At 36.8% G+C, this 12,964-nt stretch overlaps 1 protein-coding gene and 1 pseudogene across 1 annotated transcript; one reads left to right on the forward strand and one right to left on the reverse strand.

Annotated features, from left to right (window-relative positions):
* Positions 1–1,592: 1,592 nt before the first annotated feature.
* LOC137715567 (E3 ubiquitin-protein ligase At3g02290-like) lies at positions 1,593–2,681 on the reverse strand (annotated as a pseudogene).
* A 4,264-nt stretch (positions 2,682–6,945) lies between these two features.
* Positions 6,946–12,374, forward strand: LOC137715060 (casein kinase 1-like protein HD16). The gene is made up of 16 exons (XM_068454282.1): positions 6,946–7,624; positions 8,186–8,314; positions 8,428–8,501; positions 8,645–8,714; positions 8,814–8,869; positions 9,278–9,349; positions 9,499–9,593; positions 9,679–9,742; positions 9,832–9,961; positions 10,045–10,263; positions 10,365–10,507; positions 10,702–10,876; positions 10,958–11,048; positions 11,346–11,503; positions 11,763–11,951; positions 12,054–12,374. The coding sequence occupies exons 1-16, from the start codon at positions 7,256–7,258 to the stop codon at positions 12,111–12,113; spliced, it is 2,094 nt and encodes a 697-aa protein (XP_068310383.1). The 5' UTR covers positions 6,946–7,255; the 3' UTR covers positions 12,114–12,374.
* Positions 12,375–12,964: the final 590 nt, after the last annotated feature.

Here is a 12,964-nt window from a genome sequence, read left to right on the forward strand (position 1 = left end):
AAAAACCGATTTTTCAAAGCTGGGTTTTGCAGCTTCTTGTTTTTGGCTTTTTTTTTCACCCAAAACTGTGAAAAAAAGCTGAAGCTGAATGTTTACCAAACACAAAAACAGCTCCCAGCTTTTTTTGATACCAGCCTTTTTCAGAATCACCTCAGTACCAAATCAGATCTTAGTAGGACGATAACAAGCACATTTCTTTTTACCTATTTGAACTCTAATCTCATTTTACAGACACTTGGTAAAAAAACAGTATGATCGGCGTATCTCTATTTCTCCATCCTCTTCCCCACTTCGAAAAAAGAAACTTATATGATACGAGTACATCATTATTGTAATTTATACTATGTCAATTATACAACGTTACGCATAAAGTTTTCTCTATATAACGTTATATATTGACATAAAATATTATATCAAGAAAGCTGCCTTACAAATTAGATGGCTTTATCTTTATGTCTCCTTCTACCAATTTTTCATAAACCAAGCCATCATTCTAGTTGGTTTATTTCTAATTTAGAAGGGTCACATCTCTTATGTCTCCTTCTACCAATTTTTCATAAGCCAATCTAATCAGTCTAGTAGGTATATTTCTAGTGTAGAAGGGTCGCATCTTCGTATAAGGCCTCAATGTAAAAACCCTTCCCAAATTTAGGTTATAACAAGCAACTAAACCCGCACGATGCCGTGGGTTACAAAACTATGTTAAACGTGTAGAAAATTTTGAAAAAGTATGTGCTAAAGAATAGTGTTTATATACATGTATTACATGAGAAAATTGAGAATGCTGATTTGCCATATCTAGGGAGTGCTGTTTACAAAATGTATGGAGATCACCTTCAACCCTCTGTAACCATATAGAGGTATTGAACGATTGATAACCATGAAAATTCATATGTATTCTATAAACAACATAAATCTACCAAGTTAATGAATTCCATTAAAAAAAATCTACCACATGAAAAATTCACTTGGTACTTACTGCAAAGCCAAACCACTAAGGAATTGGAACGTATTTTGTAAAAAAATTAACCCTTCTTCGGGTTGAACCAGCTACAACTCTTGGCGTTGGCACCCTCAAGCATTGTGGCAACTCTTCTGTTCTCGTCATAAAGATCTGATTCTTCCAAATCCTTCCACCTCCATCCTAGAATTCGTTCCCCCGTCGCCGCAAATACATGTAAAAAATCAGAGAAAATCACATGATATAAACACCAAATTCCAAATTTGCAATAAAAATCAAATTCCATACAATGATTGTATGCATATCCGAGCCATAAGGGAACTAAATTTAAAGAATTATTTGGACATGAAAACGCAAAAAAGCGGAGGGAAAAATATAAATTGATCAAATTTGCCTACTCAAGGATAAGCTAAAATTGGAAAATATTCAAACCCCAGAAGCTCTGGTTTCCTAAACGCCACAGACATGTGCATTAGAAAACATTGGAGTAGCGTAATACTTAATTCGGTATAAAAGTGAAAAATTTAAGTCTTTTCTGTACAAAGCAAGTGTTTATGTTCACATAATCATGAGACATCATTCCAATGTTTTATAATGCACAAAATTGAGGATTTCTCTAAATTACATATCATCAAAACCTGCAGTTATCTTGCCAATGAAATTTCAAAACTAACAGTTAAGGGGATGAACTACTCTGTAAGTTTACTCTTAATTTAGATAACATGAGCACTATTGAAAATAACAACATGCAAAATTTGAAGGGTAGGGCAACTAATAAGCGATATAATTTTGATGTACAACATATTTCATGGTCTAGTTTACCTTCCACAAATTGGCCATCTTTCGTTTTTTGCCAACCATTCATTATTGCAACCAAGTTGAAAATGATGAGGACATGTCGTTTGACTTTTGGATTTTTTTTGGTGTATTCTGCAAGAAAATATATCAACTATTAAGTATTAAAGCACCACAAAGAACCGTTGAAGAAAGATGTTAGTTTGCAACACCAATAAATATTATCACCGGACAATTGATATCTTAAGCCATATTCTAGCAATGCCCATTGGTATTAACTACAGTGGCATTTGCACATTTAACTTACCATCCAGATACATAGGACAGACGTCTTCATCTTTAGAAGATGGTTGCACATTAGTCCATATGCAAGTTTTGTTGCCAAAGCCTTTTCCGAGTTCTCAGATTCGTCTTCAGCATCATCCCCATACTCCATTCCATTTCTTTCCCAAAACCCAGGGATTGGGTGTCATAATTGCCTCTTCTCAGTTGTTGTGTATCTTCTTGCAAATGAATCATTGAATTCTAATACCTAAAGACCAAGTCATCACGCTGCAAACGCTAATATCTCTGATCAACATTGAAGGGGGTTGATAATGCCAAAATAGCCCCTTGAATATGTAACGAAGGTGATGTCCATCAAGCCTTTGAAAAGGTGCACTATACTGCATAAACATGGAGAAATGGGAAAAATAAGAATTATAAAAACTAAAGTCAATCAAACTCATGAATCTACCTTTATATGAGCATCTTCAACCCAAATTTCTTTATATTGGAACCGTCATAGACATTCATTGAGTAATGAGTGACTACAAATCTGTCAATTTTGGATTAAGGCCTTTTTTTTCATATAATGCACGGTAATGAACAAACAACACCTCTATTCCTATTTAGTTACCATTATGCAACTGATGGCAACAACCATATTATTTGAGTCAATTCCTAATTGACAATAAGTGCAAGTAAATGCTTCTGTGAGTTGTTCTTGAATAATTCATAAAGTAAATCTTTAAACAAAGGATTTTTTCCAATTCAATATTTGAGAAAATAAACATACTTACTGAGGTTCTCGAACTGAATCCTCATGCTTTTGACAGCTACTCTGCAAAAAAAGCAGGAAAATTAATACTTTCAGATTGAATTCACAAATTTTAAAAAAAAAATGCAGAGGGAGTGAATTGAAATTGCTCCTAAGTAAAGGTCGCAAAATTGGATTAGGGTTTAGGAATTGAGGATTAAGGAATCTCGCCAGAAACTAGGATATTGCTTTGGGATTTTCATGGTGGAGCTTCAATAAGTTGTTTATGATTTAACTTTTTTCGTGACAATAACTTAAATAAGTTGAACTGTCATTTCATCAATATCAAAAGGTTGTTTTCCTGTCTTTTATTCATTTTCCTAATATGTTAAATAAAAAACAATTTGATATCACATAAAAAGTTAAATCATAAACAATTTGATGTTACATATTTGATAGGAAATGGCTTCTTTCTTTTTTTTCTACAGATAAAAAGTTTATTAAATTCATAGCATTCACCAATTACATAGAATAATCTGAAGTTACATATCCGAATCAACCACTCAGACCCACCACAATGTGGATGTGCCAAAGGTACTTTTATGGGATATGGCTTTGCAGAGCCTCAAATGGGTTAGTTAATCTACAAATGTCTAGGAAACTTAGTGCCTTAATCGAAATTAAAACATTTGGTGCTTGAAAAGTTCGAGTGTAGGAAAATATGAAAGGTCGGTAACAATAATTAGCTACTCAAGTATGAGTAGGAACTTCTACAAAAAAAAAAATTCGTGTTTAATTCATAAATTTCGTGCTTATAATTAGAAACTATTCATATTATAAATCGTTCTATAAATATTGTCTTTGCAGAAAATGAATTAAACATAATGTTGTTTAGTCAATCAACTATAACGAATAGATAGACTGTCACATCCCAGCCCGAGGGGATCACTTCTCGAGCTTACTCCACCACCGTAGCACGATATTGTCAGCTTTGGGCCCCGACCACGCCCTCATGGTTTTGTTTCTGGGAACTCACACGAGAACTTCCCAGTGGGTCATGAGAATGCTCTCACGCGCTACTCGCTTAACTTCGGAGTTCCGATGGAACCCGAAGCCAGTGAGCTCCCAAAATGCCTCGTGTTAGGTAGGGATGGAAATATACATATAAGGATCACCCCTGGGTGATGTGGGATGTCAAAATCCACCCCCCTTAGGGGCTCGACATCCTCGTCGGTACACACATGGTCAGGGTTAGGCTTTGATACCAAATTGTCACATCTTGGCCCGGGGCAAATCACTTCCCCGGCCCGCTCCACCACCGTAGCACGATATTGTCCCCTTTGGGCTTATCATTCCCTCACGGTTTTGTTTTTAGGAACTCACGAGCAACTTCCTAGTGGGTCACCCATCATGGGATTGTTCTAGCCCCCTTCTCGCTTAACTTTGGAGTTCCTACGGAACCCGAAGCCAGTGAGCTCCCAAAAGGCCTCGTGCTAGGTAGAGATGAGAATATACATTTAACGATCACTCCCCTAGGTGATGTGAGATGTTACATAGACGGTTCGTAATGCCTTTATCATTTTTGTTCATCTGTTAGTGATTTATAATATGAACATTTTTTATCATAAACACGAAATCCTATGAATCAGAAATAAAGATATTTTGAGTAAAAACTCATACATAGACGTGTCATCCGCACACCCTTGAATGAGCTTTTTCAACAATGTACGCTCCAAATCGACGTGAAATGCTAAGGTTTAGCTTCAACGTTCAATTTTTCAATTGAAGTAGCAGTCGTTTTGCCTAAAGAGAGTTTAAATGACAGATTATCCTGGTTGTTCCACCCATTTCTACTTTTGTAAATAAATTGAAGTTTCGTGACAATAACTTAAATAAGTTGAACTGTCGTTTCATCAATATCAAAAGGTCGTTTTCCTATCTTTTATTCATTTTCCTAATATGTTAAATCAGAAACAATTTGATATCACATAAAAAGTTAAATCATAAACAATTTGATGTTACATATTTTATAGGAAATGGCTTCTTTCTTTTTATCTACAGATAAAAAGTTTATTAAATTCATAGCATTCACCAATTGCATAGAATAATCTGAAGTTACATATCCGAATCAACCACTCAGACCCACCACAACGTGGATGTGCCAAAGGTACTTTTATGGGATATGGCTTTGCAGAGCCTCGAATGGGTTAGTTAATCTAGAAATGTCTAGGAAACTTAGTGCCTTAATCGAAATTAAAACACTTGGTGCTTGAAAAGTTCAAGTGTCGGAAAATATGAAAGGTCAGTAACAATAATTAGCTACTCAAGTATGAGTAGGAACTTCTACAAAAAAAAAAAAAAATTCGTGTATAATTCATAAATTTTGTACTTATAATCAGAAACCGTTCATATTATAAATCATTTTATAAATATTGTCTTTGCAGAAAATGAATTAAATATAATGTTGTTTAGTCAATCAACTATAACGAATAGATAGATGGTTCTTTATCATTTTTGTCCATCTATTAGTGATTTATAATATGAACATTTTTTATCATAAACACAAAATCCTATGAATCAGAAATAAAGAAATTTTGAGTAAAAACTCATACTCACCCTTTAAGCAGCTAAATATTTTTCGCGTCACAAATTATACACCGTAGAGCAAGAGAGAGAGAGAGAGAGAGAGAGAGAGAGAGAGAGAGAGAGAGAGAGAGAGAGAGAGAGAGAGAGAGAGAGAGAGAGAGAGAGTGTGTGTGTGTGTGTTTCTTGAACATAGCCATGTATATTTCTTAAACAAAAAACAAAAACGTGTATAAATTATGGTAGGATTGCGTTTAGACCCTAAAACCCTCTTATAGAACTATAGTAATATGTTTAGCTATGAGGTGGTGATGGATATGAAAAAGGCAGTGACTTCAAAGAAGTGACTGAAAAAATAGAAAATTGGGGATCCATGTTCCGGCAGGATAGTAGTTGAAGTGAACAAACTTGCTTACTAAGATATAAGTAAAGGCAATCAAGAGAGAGTCCAAGACAATGAAAGGTTTTAGGGAGGTTGGATTCATAAGTTGGGCCGGTAGAGTGCTGGTCCAATTACAACCTTGAAGAAAAACACCACATATCTTCGACCAATTTAAGTTGTTTATGATTTAGTAATATTTCTCTTTATTTATAAGTTAGACGTCTTAAGTTCGATTCGTAAGAATGACAAGTTTGATACTAAATTAAGCTTCATGTCTCCCTTGAATAATTCATTAATAGTGTTTTTGAAATGCATATTTTAAAATTCAAGTATAAGGTTCCTATTTAGTTTAAAGTATATGATTCAAACATATAATTTTTTTGCATGGAGAAGGAAGAGGGAGAGACTTGGTAGTTGATAGAGTGAGATATGATGAATTGTTGTGGATAAATGACCTATATAATGAACCGGTTTGGATCACTTGTTCTGAAATATAAACACAAAACAATGATATTTGTATCACATTTTCTGACAATCGCATTGACGCTTTTAATTAATAAATTGGTCTCAAGTCTAGTTTCCTAAGGATTTGTTTGTTTGGGCTCATCGCTGTTGTAATAACTTATATTGGGCTTAGAATTTTATTGGGTTTACTTATAGCCGTGTGAGCTCATAGTGAGCTCCGAGTGGAATGTAATTTCATAAGGTATTCTCTTCTTGTTATAAGAATTCAAATTTATCGAGAGGATTATACTTCTAAATTGTAAAGAGAAGGGGTTAATGTTTTTTATGTGTTGATAAAATGTTGGCCAGTACTAGGGATAAATTAGAGACCCGTATTTTACATTATAAATTTTGATTTTGATTTCGTGTGATAGTGAACCATATCATGAAGGTTAAAGAAGGCTGAAATGCTTTTGTAATTCTTCCTAACGCTCGAAAAGATGAATTATTATGACAAAGCCATATATAGTAAATTACCTTCGTGTATAAAGACATTTTTCTTCATCCACTGCGTCCGGGGTTCAATCCACTTCCTATTTGATAACCTTTGCATTTCAAAATTTTAAGTAGGGTTGGTTAACAATTTGTTTGTTTTGGCCAACATTTGTCAGATAATCTTTGTATTTATATGACGAATGTCCAATTTGTCATGGGAAAAGCAGCCACGCGGTCCGCACCCGAAAGCCCTTCCCCCTCTCATTTGGTCTTCCTCTGTTTTCCCGCATCATCCAACAGTTGGACTCGGCGCCTCTCACTCTCCCCCCCTCTTCGCCCTCTCTACCAAACCCTAACCCCCAAATTCCAACCTCCCACCATTCAATCCAACCCTAATCCCCCCGATCGGACCCCTACCCCGGCCCAGTTCAACTCCGATTGCCACCAATTCCACTCCGCGCCGACCCATTTCTTCAAAATTCCAGCCATGCCCAAGACTCCCAAAGCTTTGCGGGATTAATAATATAATGATCGAATCGTTGAAGCACCGTACGAATTCATTTTATGGGTTTGAGCAATGCCGGAGCTTCGCAGAGGAGTACGCCGAGGCCGCGCTAGGGTAGCAAGCAAGCACTCCGACCTACCGCCGCGGTCGCGGAGGACCCGTGCCACCGTTGCCCGAGAAGCCGCCGCCGAGGCCGTGGTGAGGCCCAGGACGAGGTTGGCCGTGAGGAAATTGAAAGAAGAGGAGAAGCAGGAGCCGGATCCGGAGGAAGACCCTGTGATTGTGATATCGGTGAAAGACTCCGATTCGGAGGGCAGTAAGGAAGAAGAAAAAGTCGAGGAAGATAAGAAAGCTGTGATGGCTGACGATAGTGGTGGCCTGAGTGCTAATAAGGCTGCTGGGCAAGAAGAAGAGGGCAGTACTGCCCCTTTCCCCGAAAAGGTAGCCATTTTTTTCTTGCTATTTCGATGCATTCGGTTGCGTTTTTCCTTTTAAGTTGGGAACTTGGATGTTATTGCTACTGATGAATGTGTTTTCTTTTCTAATCGTTCTTCTTTGATTGTTCAACTTATTGGTAGTCAACTATATTCATCGGTTTTGGAAGCATTTGTTATGTTTAGTTGATGTTCTTGTGACAATTTAAACCCAATTAGCTAGTCTCCTTATTGGGACCAGTAAAGAAAGATTTTTTTCTGTGTGAGGGTCGCACACGGTGCTACAAATCTGTTCATGTTATAACATGTGTTCACCCCCAATCTAACACACGAATTAGTAACACCACTTGCCAGTGTGGCAGTCATACTCAAAATTTTCTCCGAGTAAAGTGGACATCTTTAGTTCTGGTGAATGCACCGGATTGAGTTAACGTGGTGGTCATTAAACTGTTGTAACTTAATGATCGATTTGTTTATAACAATTTAAAATTTCATAATAAAAAGAAAGAGATTTGGTGTCAACTTTATTATGTTTAGTAATTTGGTGATATGTATTCTGCTTTTCAAGGTTCAAGTAGGAGGGTCACCACTCTATAAGGTAGAGAGGAAGCTGGGGAAAGGTGGCTTTGGTCAAGTGTTTGTTGGCCGTCGTGTTACAGGTGGAGTTGATCGTCTAAGTGGTGCTGGTGCCATTGAGGTGAGTTCCAAATTTTCTTATGTTGAAAGAAGGCTGCATGGTGTAAAATTGATTATCTCGTTAATTAATCAGTAATTGCCCTAATGGTTTATTTCTGAATTTTTTTTTATCAGGTAGCACTTAAATTCGAGCACAGAAATAGCAAAGGATGTACTTATGGTCCTCCATATGAGTGGCAAGTTTACAAGTGGGTCTTTTTCTTTGTATTAGATTTTCTGTTTTTTCCCTTGTTCTTTCTCAGGGTGATGTGGTTAGGTTCATTAAAGTATATTACATATAGACACACTTACACCTTTGTTTATTAATTGGTCATTTCTTATTGTTGAATAGTACCCTTGGTGGTAGTCATGGAGTGCCAAAAGTACATTATAAAGGAAAGCAAGGAGACTATTATGTTATGGTATGAACTGTCGTATCTTTTGTATCATTCCCTTTCCAATAACTGGTTGAAGTTTCTTGTTTCCTTGTACCAAATACGTTTCTTATTCTGTATACGCAGGTTATGGACATGCTAGGGCCTAGTTTATGGGATGTATGGAATTCTTCAGGGCAAGCGTGAGTATTTAATATTGTTATCCCTTTTTATCCAAACATTATTCATTATGATTATCCATTCATTTACTATTCTCTTTAGGTCCAAAAGCTGAATATGCCATTTGGCTGGAAATTCCAGTTTTAAATGCTTTTTCCTTGTATTTTGTGGGGTCTGCATGGAGGCAAATCTGAACCAATATATTTTGAGCCATGCTTTAAGGATTATCCTAAAGTTAACTTTAAGATACTAGGGAAATAGAAAGCTTGAGTTATGTGAAGGTTTATGGCTTTTGATATAGTCTGTTGGTATCTGTTCTTAACTGATTTTGACTTTACGTGGAAGAGCACGTGCATGTTATTCTAGCTTTTGACTTCAGCTTTTGAAAGATTTATTCTTATATTTTGCTGTTTATGTTTGAATGAACACAGGATGTCTGCAGAAATGGTAGCTTGTATAGCTGTCGAGTCTTTATCAATTCTAGAGAAGATGCACTCAAGAGGGTATGTGAATGCTGTTGCTGTCAATTTTATTCACTTACTGGTGTTTGTTGTCCCAGTCTTTTGGCTTATGAACAATTTTTCCTCAATCCTCTTGTTTTAAGAAAGAGAATTGCTTATTAGATTTCTAACTCATGACTTGTTGACATTAGCTATGTGCATGGAGATGTAAAGCCCGAAAATTTTTTACTTGGTCAGCCATCTACAGCTCAAGAGAAGAAGTTGTTTCTTGTTGACCTTGGACTAGGTGTGTAAATTTATTTCATGCATGGCTTGTTTCCAGTTATTTCATTTACTTACATTTCTTACGGCTTCATCACCTGATTTTGCAGCGACAAAGTGGAAAGACACTAGTGGGGGGCATGTTGATTATGATCAACGACCTGATATGTTTAGGTACGCTAATATCTGCATGTTTTGGGCTATAGTTTTGACTATAATACTTATATATGTGGCCTTAAATCCTTTCTATGTTGCACCTCCAGAGGAACTGTGCGATATGCTAGTGTTCATGCTCATCTGGGAAGAACTGCTAGCAGAAGAGATGATCTTGAATCTCTTGCTTACACACTTATATTTCTCCACCGAGGCAGGTTACCATGGCAAGGCTATCAGGTACATAATATGGATTAAGTTCAGAGTCTGATTTACTTCTTTTAATTGTGATTTTATCTGAACCATACGTGCTCCTGTTTCAGGGTGATAACAAATCTTTCCTAGTTTGCAAAAAAAAGATGGCAACATCTCCTGAAATGCTGTGTTGCTTCTGCCCTCCACCTCTAAGACAATTTCTTGAGGTCGTGGTGAACATGAAATTTGATGAAGAGCCTAACTATTCGAAGTTAATCTCGTTGTTTGAGGGTTTGATAGGATCAAATCCTGCTGTAAGGCCAATCAAAACTGATGGGGCTCAAAAGGTTACTTTAGTGATACTGTAATCTATAGAGTTCTTTGTTTTTTTTTTTGGTTGTCCACTGGGATTTTAATTTTTTTTATTTTTTATTATGAACTTTTTCAGATTATTAGTCAAGTTGGCCAGAAACGGGGTAGATTGAATATCGAGGAAGATGATGATGGGCAGCCAAGGAAGAAGGTTAGGCTAGGAGTACCTGCCACCCAATGGATTTCAATTTACAATGCTAGGATGCCGATGAAACAGAGGTAGAAACTCATTTGCAACGTTGTACCCTTTTTCTAATGTTGTACTTTCTTTCCTCTGTGTCGATAAATAGTGTCGTTTCATTCTTCCTTGCATATCAACAACATCTTTGATCCAAAATTAAAAGGAGAGAATGATTAGAAAAAGAATTCCTGACTGCATTTTTTCTCATGACTTGCTTATCTTTTATTACTAGGTATCATTACAATGTCGCTGATGCAAGGTTGGCACAACATGTGGAGAGAGGGATTGCAGATGGTCTGCTTATAAGTTGTGTGTCATCTTGTTCTAATCTCTGGGCACTTATTATGGACGCTGGAACCGGTTTTACAAACCAAGTTTATGAGCTCTCCCCCTTCTTCTTGCACAAGGTGGATTGTATTTCCGTGCGTGTTTATATTGATATAAGATATTGTACTCAACTTGACAGACTTCTTGTTCCAATTGGACAGGAATGGATCATGGAACAATGGGAGAAGAACTATTACATTAGTTCTATTGCCGGTGCTACCAATGGAAGTTCCCTTGTAGTGATGTCCAAAGGTATGTTGCTTTAGTGATTTGTTGGGGCATTGATCTATGAAGTCCAATTGTGTCAATTAATAAATCTGTTTGATGCATTTGTGTTTGTATTCGACACTGATGTATTTGTATTGGACATTCATTTTTCGAGTATCTTCACAGAGGTTAACGAGTCATGTTTTCTTCTTATGAAGGGGATCTTGTCATTTTGTAATCTGAAATTAGTAGACAGCATTTGTACTTGCAAATTTGAAAATCCACATCAGTTTAGTTCATTATGAGTCACTAAATGATTCAACTGTAACCGTAATGGTGCAGGAACCCAGTATACGCAACAGTCTTACAAAGTCAGTGATTCTTTCCCCTTCAAGTGGATAAATAAGAAGTGGAGAGAAGGATTTCATGTGACCTCAATGGCAACTGCTGGGAGCCGGTGGGGTGTTGTTATGTCTCGCAATGCGGGCTTCAGTGATCAGGTGAGCTGTGCCCAGCTTATCATCCATATCTTCTGTTCTCTGTAGGGTTCATTTAGGCCATTTAAGGAGTATCAATTTTTTGACCCGAGTTTAGAGAAAGTGGGTCCTGATTATGGCAAAGTGATATGCTAACTTCATATGCATTAATGTGTTATCAGTAGCATTTCATGAAAGCTCGTACATGTGACTTTGCACTTAATTCTGTTTTCTGGTTTTCCGCTTGGTGTTGCACCTCTCATTTGCCATTTTGTTTTCATAGGTTGTGGAACTTGATTTTCTCTATCCAAGTGAAGGCATCCACAGACGTTGGGATAATGGTTTCCGCATAACATCGACAGCTGCAACTTGGGATCAAGCAGCTCTTATCTTGAGTGTTCCGAAGCGCAAACCTGGTGACGAAACTCAGGAGACGCTGCGCACATCTCAATTTCCAAGCACACATGTGAAGGTATGAAATAAGTAGTTCAATATTTGTTTAAATTTATCTTTTCTAATCTCAGAATAATAGTAGATTATTGATATCCTCACTAAATTCTCTTCTATTAAACAGGAAAAATGGGCGAAGAATCTGTATCTCGCTTGTTTGTGTTACGGGCGCACTGTATCTTGATTCCTGTGTAATCTTCAGGAACTTGTAAGTCGATATCTGTAGACGACTTTGTTTTTCGTTCTCCCTCTCGTGGTCAATATGATTTGTAAGAAGAATTTATTGTGAGAGAGGAGTTTAGCTGCAGCAGCACAAATTCTGTTGTATGATAAAATGTTTTATGAGCCGTATAGTTGGCTTTTGTTTCGGAGTTCTCTATGAAGTTGAATGCAAGATGTACACTTTTGGTAAACAAATTGTAAGCAAGCATATGTGATTAGGGCTTGTCGCGATTTGTTTGGTTCGGTTTAGGCCTTAAATTAATCTGTACATGCAAGTAATTTAACTTAACTGCGTCAATTGGTTTGGTTCAGACCTCAAACTGGTAGCAAAAATAAACCGAAGGAATCCTGTTTAGATTTGGTTTGATTCGGTTGTTCCAGTACATAAGCTGCTCAAGGAACTCACGGCTTGGATCGCTTTGGTTTAGACCCCAAACCGGTAGCGTAGCTAAAAACTGGACAAGTCAAATTTCTGGACTCGGAAACCGAACATAGCCGAATTGATTTGAGTGTGGTTTGATGTGGTTCAAAATTACTCTCTAGTCTCTAGTAAAAATCAAATCAAATCGCTCAAATTAGTTTGGTTTAGCTGGTTTGAACAATTCAGTCGCTTTTCCACGCTTTTTTCGGGCTAGTAGAGCGATGCATGCATGATTTAGTGATCTTTTATTTGACAAATTCTGATGATGAACAAATCTTATAAAAAATTTTGACCAAAGAAAAATAGAAGTTCTTGTTAATTGAGCTAGAAAAAAGGAATGGAAAACGTGGTTGGAGAAAAATAAAAAATAAATTGGGAATTGTTATTAGCAT

Source organism: Pyrus communis, chromosome 14 (assembly GCF_963583255.1).
Source record: "Pyrus communis chromosome 14, drPyrComm1.1, whole genome shotgun sequence".
In the NCBI taxonomy this organism is placed as follows: Eukaryota; Viridiplantae; Streptophyta; class Magnoliopsida; order Rosales; family Rosaceae; genus Pyrus; species Pyrus communis.